General features: G+C 41.2%; 2 protein-coding genes across 2 annotated transcripts in view; both read left to right on the top strand.

The window, feature by feature from the left end:
• The first annotated feature begins 6,302 nt into the window (after nt 1-6,302).
• On the top strand, nt 6,303-7,390 carry LOC120571064 (gastrula zinc finger protein XlCGF71.1-like). Its single transcript, XM_039819768.1, has one exon. The coding sequence runs from the start codon at nt 6,339-6,341 to the stop codon at nt 7,050-7,052; it is 714 nt and encodes a 237-aa protein (XP_039675702.1). The 5' UTR covers nt 6,303-6,338; the 3' UTR covers nt 7,053-7,390.
• A 6,557-nt stretch (nt 7,391-13,947) lies between these two features.
• Nucleotides 13,948-16,670, top strand: part of LOC120571007 (oocyte zinc finger protein XlCOF6-like) — a 39,547-nt gene continuing 36,824 nt past the window's right edge. Inside the window, exon 1 of the mRNA XM_039819692.1 lies at nt 13,948-14,103. Within this exon, the coding sequence (XP_039675626.1) occupies nt 13,948-14,103 (156 nt within the window). The remainder of the gene's footprint in view (nt 14,104-16,670) is intronic.

The raw sequence follows: 16,670 nt of genomic DNA, 5'->3' as shown, positions 1-16,670 counted from the left end.
TTTGTGGCGACTTTTTACTTTTACTCCTTACATTTTAACACGAATATCGGTACTTTCTACTCCTTACATTTTAAAAATTGGCTCGTTACTTTAGTTTTGTACAAGAGGTCGTAATGTCGGAGAATAGCGCGGACACGCGCCTCACACCGCGAGCGGGCGCGTGCGCCACACAGAAAAAAGTGATAAAAAAGAAAGAGAGACTAGTATTATAGTAATATTATATATAGTGATAGTAATATAGCTGTCCGGAGGATAATCAGTTGAGATGGTGTGTGTGCGTCCTTGAGAACTGTAAGTCGTATAACTTATGTTGTCAGTTCATTTAATGTTTAATGTTGTTGTATTGGTCTATAGTTCCTGCACAGTTACAGTAGGTTAGCTAGTGATTTAGTTGTTTGTGTTCTTCACCTGTTAGCTGGTTTCACGTTGCTTGTAAAGCATCAAAAGAGAGAAGTTGACTCTGTCCGTGTTTTACAGACACACCTGGGGGGGGGGGGGCGAAGTTTGAAACCAGCATCAGCTTTAAATACGGTCCTAATCTAGTCCTCACTAGCAAGTTTCAAATAATTTCACTGGAGTTACCGTTATTATTTTTCACGTGATCAATACCGAATTCAATCTAATTGGATGGGAATATACTGTAGGCTACGTTTGAATGTAAGGCCCCATACAAGACGACTCGACAGATTCGGCCGCATTCTGCATTCATTTGCAGCAAATAATTGCAGCTTGATGGCTGTAACGTTAGCACTAGTAGTATGGACGGCGACATGATTGAAAATGAAGAAAACAGAGATCCCAGAGATTAGGCAGACAAGCAGCAAGACATTCCCAATCATCCCTGGCCTTATCTGAGAGAGATGTTTGAGATAGGCTAGGAGGCATCAAGTATGACTCCTGGCCAATGTGCTGTGTAACTCTAAAAGTATGGGGAACTTCTTAATTAATCTGTTTAGTAATTCATATTGTATCCTTTATTTTATTTCTATATTTGAGCACACACACATACATGTAGATTCCTTTAAATGTTAAGGGGACGATTAAAAAAGAGAAACTGGATCTGTGAATTCTCACAGAATCACAATTGAATTCATATCTTGCTACTCAGTCAGAATCTTATTAAGCTGGAGTCCCAGTCTCTGTCACAATAATCATATATGTGATGTTTGGCAGACATCCATTTAAAATGTAGACAATGGCATATAAAGAGCCTGGTTTTTATGTCCACTGAAGTTTCTCATCTTGCACTCTAGTAACGTGTGTGGTCCAGGTAGCTTTGCATAAAAAGTGGTTGTCATTCGCAAGGCTACTTTTACTTTTATACTTTAAGTACATTTCAAAGCCTGTACTTTGTTACTTTTACTTAAGTAAAGAAGTTAAATCAGTACTTCTACTTTTACCAGAGTATTTTTTAACACAAGTATCTGTACTTCTACTTAAGTACGGGAAGTGAGTACTTTTGCCATCTCTGTACTACAATAATTTTTCCATAATCACAGACTTTAACCATCACTCCTCAGTGAACTGCCTCCTAGTCTGAGATCTTTTTCTAGTTAAAGAGCCAGTTATCATTATGGAGTTTCCATGTTCCGAGTTTGCTAACACTAATACATGTGTAAAAAAAAAAAAAAATATATATATTATATGTATGTGTATATGTGTGTGTGTATGTATGTATGTATATATATATATATATATATATATATATATATATATATATGAGCATTAATTCAGTAAGAAAGTGAAAATTTTGAACAAGAATAGGCGTATTAGGTATAAATTCATCTTATTTTCTTTATTTGAAAGTCTGGCCCCCAGAGTGCTTAGAAAAATTCTGAAAAAAATGTAGTTGATGATCCCTGCTGTAGACTCTCTGTCCAGTCAGAGACATATATTGTGTAATTGATATTTTCAGTTCAATTAATTAAATCCAAGTAAATGGAACACTCACAAGATGTCACCAGAATCACTCTGTCCGCTTTAAATCTTTCAGAAAATGATGTAAGTGTATCGAATTATATCGAATCGTATTGAATCGTATCGTTGGCTGAATATCGTGATATATATCGTATCGTGAGCTGAATATCGTGTATCTTATCGTGAGATTAGTGTATCGCTACAGCCCTCCGTATGTATGTGTGTGTCTATAACAAGAACAAATGCAAGATACAAAATTATAATTACAATTCAAGTCATCTTAACCGGTACTTAGACGTAATCATATTTTAAAATCTCCAGTTAGCTTGTAGCACTGACTTCATGTAGGGCCCTATGGAGTCTTCTAGCTTTTTTAGAGTCTCATTTTCACACTGGCCACCGAGCTAAACAACTTTTCTGGGGGAACCCCTGCAATCTTTGAAGTTTAGCTGACATTAACTTCTGTCCGTGTTTCAGCTTTGCCTCCAGACGACAAAAGCCAGATTGTTATTAAAGAGGAGCAGCAGGAGTGTAGCTCCAGTGTGGACCAGCAGGAGCCAGAGCCCCCCCCACACATTAAAGAGGAACAGGAGGAACTGTGGAGCAGTCAGGAGGGAGAGCAGCTTCAAGGGCTGGAGGAGGCTGATATCACCAAGTTCCCATTCACTCCTGTCCCTGTAAAGAGTGAAGATGATGAAGAGGAAGCTCAGTCAGCTTTTAACTCTCTGAAACATGATTCAAGATGTAAGCAAACATTCAGCTGCTCTGAGTGTCAGAGGAAATTTGGCTGCAAGTCAGATCTGGAAGATCACATGAGAACTCACACAGGAGAAAAACCTTTCAGCTGCTCAGTCTGTAAGAAATGTTTTACACAGAGAGGAAATTTACAAATACACATGAGAATTCACACAGGAGCGAAGCCTTTTAGCTGCTCTGATTGTGGTAAAGTTTTCACCTTTAGTGGAACCCTGAAGAAACACATGGTAGTCCACACAGGAGAGAAAAGATTCAGCTGCAGTGTTTGTAACAAAAGATTTGCCTGGCGTTCTCTTGTCAAAAGACATAAATGTATTGGTCCGATGGAAACAGCAGCTGATAGAGAGGACTGTGGAGGACCAGAACCAGCCAGGAACTCCCATCCACTTTTACAACCACAGACTGGAGACTCTTCTGATCCTGAGACTGATGACAGTGCTGATTGGAAGGAGACCAGAGAACCTCAGACAGCTTTAAACTCTTTGAAACATGATACAACATGTAAGAAACGATTAGCTAAGCTTTGTAAGACCTTAGGTAGCCGTGACGAAATTCAAAGTGTAAATATACCATAGTAATGCCGAAAGTATAGCGGCGATCTTTTCCCAAAGGATTAAACGGGACACATAGTCTAGCTAGCAGCTCCTCCTAAGGAGACCCCTCAAATTCACAAAAATGCCTTAAATTGAAATCGGACAAACGTGTTAGCTTTATTAAGACCTTAGTAGGGGTGTGCGATGTGGACAAAAAATATCTTGATATTTTTGCAGATTTTGACAATAACTAATTAGATGATGTCCTTTTAAAATTGTGTTTTTAAAAGTCTGAGTTACTTAATCACTGATTATAATAATGGGCACAATGTTGAATGAAAACAATTATTTATTTTCTTTAAAATGTAAGTATTCAAGTAAAAACAATTTAAAGACAAAATACGAATACTATACTAATACTAATTGAACTAGTGTAGGAACATTGAACTCTGAGTAAACATTCAGTTGTACACCTCTGTTGTAATGTCAATTGTGCAGCATACAAGCCAGATGAAATCATAATAAAGGGCTCTGTTCTGTAACATATTGCACACAACCATGTCCTTATTGGAAGCAGTCCTGGAGGTGAGATAGGGTAGTGTCGGGCCACGTTTTGATAGTCCTTCTACTTGGCTGTATAGTCCTTCTGACTGGGATTTATGCTGGGATCAGAAATAGTTGGATGTGACCTGACTGGCCCAGGTGAGGGAGAGGCGCAGTTCTGTATGCTATGTTAGAGTATACATGGTCTAGTGTGTTCTTCCCTCTAGTAGCACAAGCTGCATGCTGGAAAAAGCTGGGGAGTACAGACTTTAAGGACGCCTTGTAAAAGTCCCCTCTATAATATGTATCCCCTCCAGATGATCGCGCTGGAGTTAGTTCACTATGGTAAGCAGTGAGCCAAACTTGTGCTAACGTTAGCATCAGGGGCTATGTAGACGGCAGTGTGCTGTTTTCGTGGTAAATAAAATGGCCTGTATATTACCGACAGGGCTCCAGGTCAGGTGAGCCATGCTGGACAACGATCCTGCGGTTGGTACTCCATTCATTCTGCACAAAAATGCAGTCCTCCTCCTCTGGTCTTGCCGGAGTTATGTTCTCATCCTGCCGGTAGCTAGCTCAGCGTGCTAGATGCAGACAACAACCCACGCAGCGCCCGGTCTGGCTATGTCCTCCGGGATGTTATGAGCCGCCTGGAAGGCTCTCGTAACGTTTGTGTTGTATCGTAGTCCTATACTGATTAGTTCAGTGTGGCTGTACTTGTATAAATATACACCGACAGGAAAGCTAATAGCCGCTGCACAATAGCGCGCCGCCATCTTTTTTGACATAAGTGAATGTGTAGCGTTCCAATCGGTTCCAATGCGTGTTTTGAAGTGGTTTTTTCTAAGTAATTTAAATACTCGATAATGTCAATTTGCACATCGTTAACACAACAATGACGATATTATCGTAAACGATATATATCGCCCACCCCAAGACCTTAGGGTAGCTGTGATATACATGCCGTGACGAAATTCAAACTGTAAATATACGATAGTTATGCCGGCAGCTTGCAGCCGGCGAGCTCCGCGGAGCCCTGAGCCCCGGTAGTCCAGTAACCCAGAAACGTTAACTTTCCCCTGGGTATGGAGCCCAGCAGGAGCAGACTGTGTGGCTCTCCTGAAGTCAGACACGCCTCACCAAATTTGCAACTAGCCATCAATTTTCGTAAATGGCCCATATTTGAGCTTTATATAGTTGATTTCTCACATAAAAAAGTCTCAGAAGTGAATTTAATAACGAAATCGCAGACAAACCATGTATAACGTTGCAGTGTCTGAAATATGAGACCTGCTGTCTCGTCTCCACTGTATGTGTATGTGGTTCGCTCAACCAATCAGCGTGCAGCTGATAAATATAAATGAGCATACCACATTTGGAAGAAAAGCTGTCGTTCCAAATAGAGACATTCCACAGGGATGGTTAAGGGCCAAAAGAATAGCACCTGGGCCATTTTCAGCCCAACCAATGTTACATACCTTATTAGGAGACCTTAAGAAACAGTGTGAAATACCCTATATAATCATTCTATCACCCCTTTAAAGTACTGTATACATAAGAGCTATATTCAAACATTGAAAATATCAGTCAACTGAAATTCTCCTGGATCTTCTACCAATTGATTGGCCTTTGGTTTGTCCCAGAATTCGAACGTGCAGTGCTTTACTGCAGGATGGATAAGCCCACATTCACACCCCTCACCCGCTCCTACTCTGACATCCCACAACCAACTGCACCCCCTCAGCACTCTCCACTGACCCCCACTGACCCCCACTGATGTTTTCTTTTTTACGTTTTTGACGGGTTTTTCAAACTTGTTTTCAAATGTTTTTTTGTGTGGGGGCAAGTAAAAAGTTTTCACTTTCCCAACCGGACAAGGAAATAAAAAACCTTAACGTTGAACCCTGCGGGCTAATCATTGATTTGTTCAATGCACTTCCTCAGTGTTTGTATTGAACCGTAGTCCCCTGGTGATGTGGTTATGTGCCCACATCGCCCTGTACTGCAGGCTCACGACAGATCTCCTGAGATCCTATACTGTAGCTGTAAAAATGGATATAAAGGCTGTAATTCATCATGTGTATTATCTAATGATGTGTCAGAGCGCTGTATACTGTAAAGCCTGTAACATGGATGCAATGTTATAAATGTCTCTATTCCCAAACTGCCAAGGCTAGCTATCTTCAGAATGAATGAATGGGGCTTTGCGTCGAACACTGTATCCAGTTCTCTTAATACGTCCATGGTCTTTACAGATTGAGCGCTCTGGAAGTTAGTATGCAGAACCATGTAGTCCCGGTTTTCCTCAATGTATGTTTCCTGTTTCTTGCAGATGTTGAGCAGCTGTTGGTGGTTAAAGAAGAGGTTCCACCTGAACAGCAGGAGTGTAGCTCCAGTGTGGACCAGCAGGAGCCAGAGCCCCCCCGACACATTAAAGAGGAACTGTGGAGCAGTCAGGAGGGAGAGCAGCTTCAAGGGCTGGAGGAGGCTGATATCACCAAGTTCCCATTCACTCCTGTCCCTGTGAAGAGTGAAGATGATGAAGAGGAAGCTCAGTCCTCACAGCTTCATCAGAGACCAACTCAACACATGGAAACAGAAGCTGATGGAGAGGACTGTGGAGGACCAGAACCAGCCAGGAACTCTCATCGACATCCACTTTCACAACCAGAGAATGAAGACCAGAATGGAGGCTCTTCTGATCCTGAGACTGATGACAGTACTGATTGGAAGGAGACCAGAGAACCTCAGTCAGCCTTAAACTCTCTGAAACATGATTCAAGATGTAAGAAAACATTCAGCTGCTCTGAGTGTGGGAACAGATTTAGCTTCAAGTCAGATCTGAAGACACATATGAGAATCCACACAGGAGAGAAGCCTTTTAGCTGCTCAGTTTGTAATAAATCTTTTACACGGAGAGGAAGTTTACGGTCACACATGAGAATCCACACAGGAGAAAAATCTTTTAGCTGCTCTGAGTGTGGTAGAGCTTTCACTGAACGTGGAAACCTGAAGAACCACATGATGACTCATTCTGGAGAAAAACCTTTCAGCTGCTCAGTCTGTAAGAAATCTTTTACACAGAGAGGAAGTTTACAGAAACACATTAGAATCCACACAGGAGAAAAACCTTTTAGCTGCTCAGTTTGTAATACATCGTTTACACAGAGTGGAGATTTACTGAAACACATGAGAGTCCACACAGGAGAGAAACCTTTCAGCTGCTCTGTTTGTAAGAAATCTTTTACACAGAGAGGAAATTTACGGTTACACATGGCCGTAGTCCATGCAGTACTCATTTGAAGTAAACCATCTGTTGACTCTCCTCTCCTTGTCCCCGTGGGCGCTGGGTGAATTTTCGAAAACCTGCGGCCTCTGTGTCAGGTTCCCAGGGCAGTCTATGCTGCAGACCTGCCGGCTCCTGCCAGGTTCGGCCTGGTTAACGCTATATCCCTAGCGAAGAAAACTTTTATTCTGAATGATTTCTTCATTTCCCGTGGATTGGATTTCTTTTTTATGACAGAGACCTGGATGACTGTTGGGGAATCCAGTGCTTTCTCTGAATTATTGCCGCATGATTGTTATTTTAACTCCCCATGGATATCGGGTCGAGTAGGAGGAAGAGGCGACTGTCTACAAGAATGACATATATATATATATATATATATATATATATATATATATATATATATATATATATATATATATATATATATATATATATATATATATATATATATATATAAAAATGTAAACAGCTATCGCTAGATTCCATGCACACAAGCTTTGAACTCAGCTTATTTGAGCTGGGCTGCCTAAATATGACCGTGTCCTTATTGTTGGGGCTTTTAATATACATGTGTGTTGTCCTGATTAGCCAATGGCAAAATACTTCTTATATCTTTATTGACTCTTTTAATCTTGTGCAATATGTGTCTGGCCCCACACATGAACACGGGCACTCACTTGATCTTGCTTTATCATTTGCTTTGTCTGTTATTAATTTCGAGATCTGCGATGCAGTGTTCTCTGACCACATTCCTGTATTATTTGAGTCTGTTCTTGCTTGTAATACATTTAAACCTTGCGCTGCTGCTAGGCGCTGTCAGATAATTAACCCTTCCACTGCAGCTCAGTTCTCATCTGTCTTCAGTCAGAATAGTGCCATACCAGACTCTATTTTTGATGATCCAGAAGAGCTCAGCTTATGGCTTAACTCCACTTCTCAAATGGTTATAGACAGGGTAGCTCCTTTTGAAGAGTAGGCAGCCTAAAGCAACAGCCGAGCCCTGGCTAAATGACCCAGTTCGTGCTGTAAGACATGAGTGCCGTAAAGCTGAGCGCAAATGGAAGGACAAACTGCATGTGTCGTTTCAAATGGTACGAGATTGCTGGCGTCATTATCAGACAATTTTGAAAGAAGCAAAAAGGAAATATCTATCTGAAATGATTCTGTCTAACTCAAACAACCCTTGTATGTTGTTCAAAACTATTGACTCTGTTCTTAATGTCCAGCAAATTGCCTGTGTTGACGCCTCTCATGCCTGTTTAACTTCAGACAGTGAGCTGGATTACCTTTGTATATATTTTACCTAAGTATATTTGTAATTTAATTTCACCATATGACCTGTCAGGTATCATACTGTAGAAACTATTTTAATTCAATAGCTGTTAATTTATTTGCTCTGCTGCACTTATACAATATACTGAAATTAAAAATGATGTCAAATGGAATTTTTGTTAGGTTTAAGTGATGCTTTTGACTTAAGCTGTAGACCATCTTGCCTTTGCTGTCTAACAGAACGGTCTAAAAACGTGAGAATGAAATGCTTTCCTTCAGAATGACATTTTCATCCTTTGACACCTGTTGCGTACTTTTCAAAGAATGATTGCTTAAAGGTCCAATGTGTAGGAATTTCTCCCATCAAGCGTTGAGATCATATATCGCAATCAACTCTTTTGCACCACGCAGTTCAAATTACATATTACAGCTACGGTAGCCTTCACGCTTCAAAAAGCCTGTCTTTTGCTTTTTTCAATATCCTTTTCCTTTTTCTGGGCGAAGAAAAAGACTCCTGTTCCTGAAACTTGGATTTTGAATACGTGCATGAGGTGGAGTGGCAATCGGAAGAGTCTGGAATTTCCCCGGTGGGCCGGTAGTGTTTTGAGGCCGCTCCAGCCGGTCTGATCACCCACTCCGGCTGCTGCCCGCTCCGGCCGCCGTTGCCATTGCCCGTTCCGGCCGCCGCTGCTGCCCGCTGGTCAAACTAAGCTGTACAGTGGGCCGCAGCAGCCTCTTATTTCCAAACACTCATCTCTCCCCCGCCCCCTGAGGGTCTACGAAATTTCCTGGTAGATTTTTTTTTTGTCCCACACCGCCACAGAATGTATTAAGATAACGTGTGGTCCTCCATGTTTCCTTCTTCAAACTTGCCGGGGCCGGGAATCTACGATACCCATTAGCAGCACCTGTGAGTTCATCAAGTGACCGAGAAAACGCGAAAGGAGGAGCTGTATGTTCCTTACCGGCTAATGTATTTCAAGATTGCGCATGATTATGGAGCGTCTACCCCAGTTCATGCAAATGCAAACGTAAAATTTCAAGCCAAAAGGAATACTTGGAATTGATGGTGGAGGTAAATATTCATGAAAAAGGACAAGTTTGTGAACGGGCAACAAAGATTTTGATAATAAACAACTAAGCACGTTACACACTGGACTTTTAAGGTCCTTGTTTCACAAAATGAATATTAAATGTACAGATTAGATGCTCTATATGTAATAAGTATTTATAAAATGAAATGTCTAAATTTAGTGTCCATGGTCCACGTAGAGTCTAAAGATACTATGTTACACAGGCTCTGTATTCTGCAGACCACTCTACCTCTGTCTCCTTTTAAAAACTCACTCACCCCTCCTCTCCATGAAGTACAGCTGAGCTGACGGTGCGTACAAACTATACCCCAACATAGGGTCTACTGCACAGCCAACTCCAAAAACCAGCGATGATAAAATAGGCCTATTTAAATATCTGTGTGAATACGTAAATAAACATTATTGTTATTTATATACAGTAGTGCAACCAATGTAAATTATATATTATTAGCAATACATGCATAATCAAAATGTCTTCTAAAACAAGGAGCTTGACACACCAGGATCGGTTGTCTAGATGACAATGTATGTTTATTTTAAAACAACCACGAGTAGATTAAGTGTTCATAAACCGCATAATGGCCAAAAAAAAGGCCAAAGTAACAGACTATGCAAAGTCTTTCTTTTCTGACAGTATGTGACAAATTCTAAAAAGTTACAGACTATTAGTTTCTTTATAATAGGCATACATAAATCACAATCATACTAGGCTAAATATAGGCAGCCATCTGGGCCTGCACAGTGGCAGGAAAAAGACGCAGAGATGTAAGACACCGTGTCTCTACCAGAGATGGCAAAAGTACTCACTTCCCGTACTTAAGTAGAAGTACAGATACTTGTGTTAAAAAATACTCTGGTAAAAGTAGAAGTACTGATTTAACTTCTTTACTTAAGTAAAAGTAACAAAGTACAGGCTTTGAAATGTACTTAAAGTATAAAAGTAAAAGTAGCCTTGCAAATGACAACCACTTTTTATGCAAAGCTACCTGGACCACACACGTTACTAGAGTGCAAGATGAGAAACTTCAGTGGACATAAAAACCAGGCTCTTTATATGCCATTGTCTACATTTTAAATGGATGTCTGCCAAACATCACATATATGATTATTGTGACAGAGACTGGGACTCCAGCTTAATAAGATTCTGACTGAGTAGCAAGATATGGATTCAATTGTGATTCTGTGAGAATTCACAGATCCAGTTTCTCTTTTTTTAATCTTCCCCTTAACATTTAAAGGAATCTACATGTATGTGTGTGTGCTCAAATATAGAAAGAAAATAAAGGATACAATATGAATTACTAAACATAGATTAATTAAGAAGTTCCCCATACTTTTAGAGTTACACAGCACATTGACCAGGAGTCATACTTGATGCCTCCTAGCCTATCTCAAACATCTCTCTCAGATAAGGCCAGGGATGATTGGGAATGTCTTGCTGCTTGTCTGCCTAATCTCTGGGATCTCTGTTTTCTTCATTTTCAATCATGTCGCCGTCCATACTACTAGTGCTAACGTTACCACCATCAAGCTGCAATTATTTACCGCAAATGAATGCAGAATGCGGCCGAATCTGTCGAGTCGTCTTGTAGTGGTGCGTTACATGCAACGTAGCCTACAGTATATTCCCATCCAATTAGATTGAATTCGGTATTGATCACGTGAAAAATAATAACGGTAACTCCAGTGAAATTATTTGAAACTTGCTAGTGAGGACTAGATTAGGACCGTATTTAAAGCTGATGCTGGTTTCAAACTTACAAGCTCTGAAGAGCCCGGAGAGCGACCAGTTTCCCAGATTCTCAAAAGTCACTCTGAGGTTCTGCTGTTAACACATGGTATATCTATTCTTGATAACTTAGGGTGGGTTCGATAACTGACCAATGGCTTCATGCCAACTGGCTCTATGTCAACATCCTGGGGGCCCATTGATAATGCATGCCAGATGTGTCCTGTGGCCCTTTTCCTATAGAAGTATCCCCCAAAAGTAGAGTAAAGTTCATCACTCCTAGCTACATATAGATAGTTCAGATATGGCCTAAATACAAATTATAGAATGATCAGATAAAATAGGATGACAATACACCTCAACTGAACATATTTCAATGACAATAAACTGTTTATTGTGGACAAATGCCTCTGCCAAGAAACATACACAGACATAATATGTTTCAAATTATTCATAAATAGGCCTATGTATAAAAAAACAACACATTATCCGTGTCTTTTCCCGTTCGTTGTCCTCCAGATAACACAAACAAACACCTGGCGATGTGCTGTTTGGATGCTCACATAAGAAAACAGCAGAGAATCTTTTGTTATTGTGGCCTAAAGGATAAAACAAAAATTCCTCCTTTAAAAAAGATTTTAAAAAACTAAAAACAACCACTAAAAATAAAGTTAAAACAGTCCAAAGGTCCCTCATGTTCTCCAAGGCCTCCCTCATGTTCTCCATGGCCTCCTCCTTCTCCCATGCGCCTCCTCTTGTTGCTGTCCTGCCCTTTTATTTAAAAACCAGTCAATCCCCTCTGGCTCCCAGGTGTGACTCATTTAGCCTGATTAGGCCTGCTACTAGGCTCGTTCAAGATGAACTGCGCCTCGCCTGTAAAGTAGACGAGAGCAGGCGGCAGCAGCAGGGGGCGGTGACAAAAGTCCGCTCTCAAATCGGACAGTTTTCCAGCTGATTCCATCAGCCTTCAGGCTCAACAGGAAGTGACACAAACACTGTGGTCCGAATTCCGATTTAATAAAATGTTATCAGACCCATATATCTGCTCCTATACAGTCTCCAGTTGATTTTATTATGACAGAGTAGCTGTCAGAATGCTCTACATGCGATCTGTTGCTGATTTTAATTAACAACAGACTGTAGATGATCCGTAATCTGAACAGATTTAGTCTCTCTGACTTCTAAACATCACTATCAGCCACACAACATGTGTTCTGTACAGAATAAGCCTTTAAATCAGACAAATAGCAGTTAAAATCCCTCCGATTCAAAATCAATGAAAAGTTTATATAAAACGTCATCATGTTGAGTCGATTCTGAACCAATCAGCTGTTCGATCAGCTGAGAGGCCGGCGTTTCCCAGCATGCCCTGGGTCCGCCTGCGTCCGCCTGGCTCTTGCAGTTGGTGAAAAGCAACTGTGCTACCTGCGTCTCAGAACTGCGGCCGCCTTGGTCTCGTGAGATTATCGTTGCCCACGTGTGCATGACGTCAGAGCAAGTCGGGATCAAGTCGGACACAAATTTAACCGGCATGCAACGGGCGGCGATCGCCGGTGATCGATTCTGCGCAGATCTGCGCAGATCTGGCTCATCTTGAACGAGCCTAAAATGTTCACTGGCGGAAGTGACTACATTAAAAACACACCACACATTTCAAAATAAAAGCATGCAAAACACAGCAAATAAAACCACAGAAAATCCAATAAAAGCATGCTCAAATAAAAACATCCACTTCCGCCCCGTGACAGTTACTTTAAAAAAACGAAAGTGGCCAAGAGCTACTTGCATCACATACCTTACATTTACTTACATAACACACATAACTGAATGAAGCTACTGTTTGCTGAAATTGCAATACCCAAAGCTTATGAAAAATCTTAACTTCACGTCAAGGATAATGGCTGTTTTACACTTCTTTTAGCCCACATAGTTAGCTATTTAGAAAATATTCCCATCACGGTCCAAGAAAACAGGACCACTTTACATGTCTATGGCCCACTAAAGTTAGCTCAGTTTTGTCAACCTATTCGCGAACTACTGGCGACCTGCTCTAGAGCTACTTGTTGGAGACACCTCATGTTGATGCTTGAAATGTGCTATCTTTAGTTTAGAGGATCTTTGCTTTTACATCTTTAATTACAATTATCAAAGTGTTGTCAATCTGTCGTTTCTCAATATGCAACCAAACAACTCCATAGCAGAAAACACCGTCAAAATCAATCAATGGATCAAGTTACTATTCCATCATTTCCTTAATGAAATAATGTGTCCATGTATTCATTATGTTACTGATATTCTAACTAGATATCTGATTCTAGCAACGTTACAGCTGTAACATTATTTATTTAAATGTTTAAGTGTAAGGTATTTTAATGTGTTACCTCTCAGTTGAAGGTTAACCCTTGTGTTGTCCTCCTTCTGTTTGGTCTGTAAAGTATAAATTATCACCCCATTCTGTGTTACATCTTCTTAGCCTACTTCATTCCAACCTATTACCACTAGTGTTACACTTATTTCTGGAATTCATGGTCAATTAACCTCATTAATATTAACTTATACCCAGTGGTTAAATTGGGCCGGGGCTCTCCGGGGATCAGGCCCGGCACATATGCCTGCTCGTTTGTGTCCGGATGTCCCTGCTGTCATTTGCCTACTGGAAATATGTCACATAAAAGTTGATGAAAGTGATGGTTTTGAAAACATGATATCTCTGACAATAAATTGGAACACGGCAACAACCCACTGCAGACAATTCACCACTGTGGGTCAACTACATAACACCTAGTGTCTCCGTCGGTAGGATTAACAGATAAAATGCCTTCTCCTAAAGCTAAAAACGCTGTTCAGAGCGGTGGAAAGCCGGTGCTCGGTAGCTCCAACGGCCGCTACGAGTTCATGTCGCTGACCAAGCCGTTGAACCTGTCCTTGCCATCGCATGTCCTCCAGCGACAGGGCTCCGAGCCAGCCACGGCTCGCCTCTGAGCATCGGAGAGCCCTACTCGGCGCTTTGTGTGTTTGTGTGTGTGTGTTGTAGTAGTAAAGAGAGAGAATGGGAGAAGGAAGTTTGTGTGAGGTGGACCTGGTCACCACAGACCCAAATCTTCTCAGCTGTTGCTACGGTCATGCTGCACTGTCTCTTCATGTGGCACATTTTGTTTGGCACATTGTATGGGTCACTTCTTATATCATAACAAGGTAATACAGTGTGTAATCAAGTGATGACTGATTAACAGTAATGTAAATGCTAAATGCCCTAATACCTGTTGATACTACAACAATGCAAATTATAGGCTCTTAACCTGGCAGTTTTGCACATATGTAAGACTCGATTTCTCCATTTCTTTGCACAAAACTCTCCAGAAAGTGCCATTTAATGGTTTATTTTTCAAAAATAATTTCAGGGGGGCATACCCCCAGACCCCCCTAGGGAGAGACCCCCCACATAACAAATCCCAATGTAAACCCTGCTTATACCTACTTTCTGAGTTTAAAAAAGCACAAATTATGAATTATTTTGAATAACAATTAAAATCAGAGGATGTGGAGTGGATCACAGACTGGTATATGTCAACGTTTTGTCAGGAAACCGTTTTAAAACCATTTCAATTTCTTTTCAAATGCTATAAAGTTGAATAAAACCCCCACAATTCAAGGAGTAATGATCCAATCCTTCATATTATTTGCAGAAAGCATTGTATGGAACCATCCATGTTCTTTTTGAAGCAATTTTGTTTTAAGTAACCTATATTTCTGATACAGAAACTTTGAAAACGGGTCAAATTTGACCCGAGGACAACAGGAGGATTAAGAGGAAGTTCAAGTAAACCATAGAGCTTTTATTGTGAAGGGCAAAAGCGGAAGTGGATAAAGTGTAGTATTGCCTGTGTTGTGGTTGAATAAAGTGAGACGTGCAGTGCCGTCTCTGTTCCGGCATTGGACGCCCGTGTTTCTTTATTTTATAGTCAAACCTGAGTCTAGGCAACAGAAGAAACCCTCGGTTACATTAGTAAACAAACATCTGACCGGAAGTTGTTGGTACGACCCATAATACCGTCCGTCCCCGGAACTAACGTTAACTGTTTGTTTGTCACATCGTGGGACGGCGGAGTAAAAGGCGCCAGTGTCTAGTTTCTTAAGAAGAAAGAAACTGCTGGATGTGGTTTTAAAAGCTACACGAAGCTACTCAGAGCAGGTTAGTTTTCTTTCTCCGACCGGAAACGCGTTTAATGTCGAAGAGCGTCGGTGCTAAAGATAAGGTTAGCAGCTAGCTCCTGCTAACGTGTTGTTGTATTTCCTGCACGCTGCTCCACGGAAATCACAAAGAAGAAAGTTTGGAAGTTTTTCCAGGATATTGAAAATGAGCCACGGTCGTAAATGCAGTGTTCCAGGCTGTACAGGGGATGGTGGCACTTTGCATAGTTTTCCCAAGGAACCAAACACTCGACGGGCATGGCTGATGTTTCTCTATAAGAAGATCCCTGTCAAGTTCGACACTAAATTATTAATTTGCTCGAAGCATTTCATCAAAGACAGCTTTGAAAACCTTGGACAAGTTAAAGCAGGATATGCTAAGCTGCTGTTGCTGAAAAAAGGGACTGTTCCGACCGTGTGGTCGTCACCACCGCAAGCTGTAAGTATGGTTTATGTCGCTAGCGCTTATTAGCAATGCTAACGTATCCTAGCTGTATCTAGCATAGGTAGAACATGTGATGATTGACTTTATTGGCAATGGGGCTAACGTTATTTCATTTTCCTGACTGTGTTTCATGCGAATAATTAATCTGTGTTGTCATGTAAATCCACAGTTCACGATGCATGTTTGTCCAGATCTTTGTCAGGTTATTATTTTTTTTTCTTCCAGCAAGATGGCTAACTGAAGCTGAGTAGAATCATGATAGTTTGGTTGCTAAGCTGTAACGTTACCCACCTGAAGGCTGTTAAAGCGTCTTATATACTAGACGCAGCTCAGCTGGCGCGTACAAATGTGACGTCATGGGATCGGCGTGAGTACCTGCACTGGTGCTCGCACACTAGCTGCAGTCTTCTCCTGAACAGCGGTGGGGCTAATGAGCAAAGGCTACCGACGCTTCTCTTTCTATGGATTAGACGAAGAAGAAGAAAAAGGTAAACAACGACAGAACTGGCAGCAGCATTGCCGTCAATGCTTCGATTTGATTCAATGAGCTACTTGGTGGGATCAAGCCTTTCATTCACCATAAAAGAACTCATCTTAACTCAGTAAGTTTACAAGAGAGTCTTGCAGTCACTGTGAGAGTCCTGGCATCCGGTTGTCGGCGAAAAAAAAGGGCTGTGCACGCCCTCGGCTGGCGCGCCATAAATCAGACGCGCCAGCCGGATATTACGTCATTTTGACGTCACAATGCCACCTTGGATGCGTCTAGTGAAAACAACCTTTACAGTCACCGCATCCAAGCTTGCGCGCGCCAATGTGACGTCAAAATGACGAAGGATTTTGAGTGCGCGAGCAGATGGCGCGCACCACTCTATTTTTTTCAGCAGCGCGCAACAAAGCGGAA

This window comes from Perca fluviatilis, chromosome 13 (assembly GCF_010015445.1).
Source record: "Perca fluviatilis chromosome 13, GENO_Pfluv_1.0, whole genome shotgun sequence".
Classification (NCBI taxonomy): Eukaryota; Metazoa; Chordata; class Actinopteri; order Perciformes; family Percidae; genus Perca; species Perca fluviatilis.
This window is presented reverse-complemented; position numbering and strand designations above follow the sequence as displayed.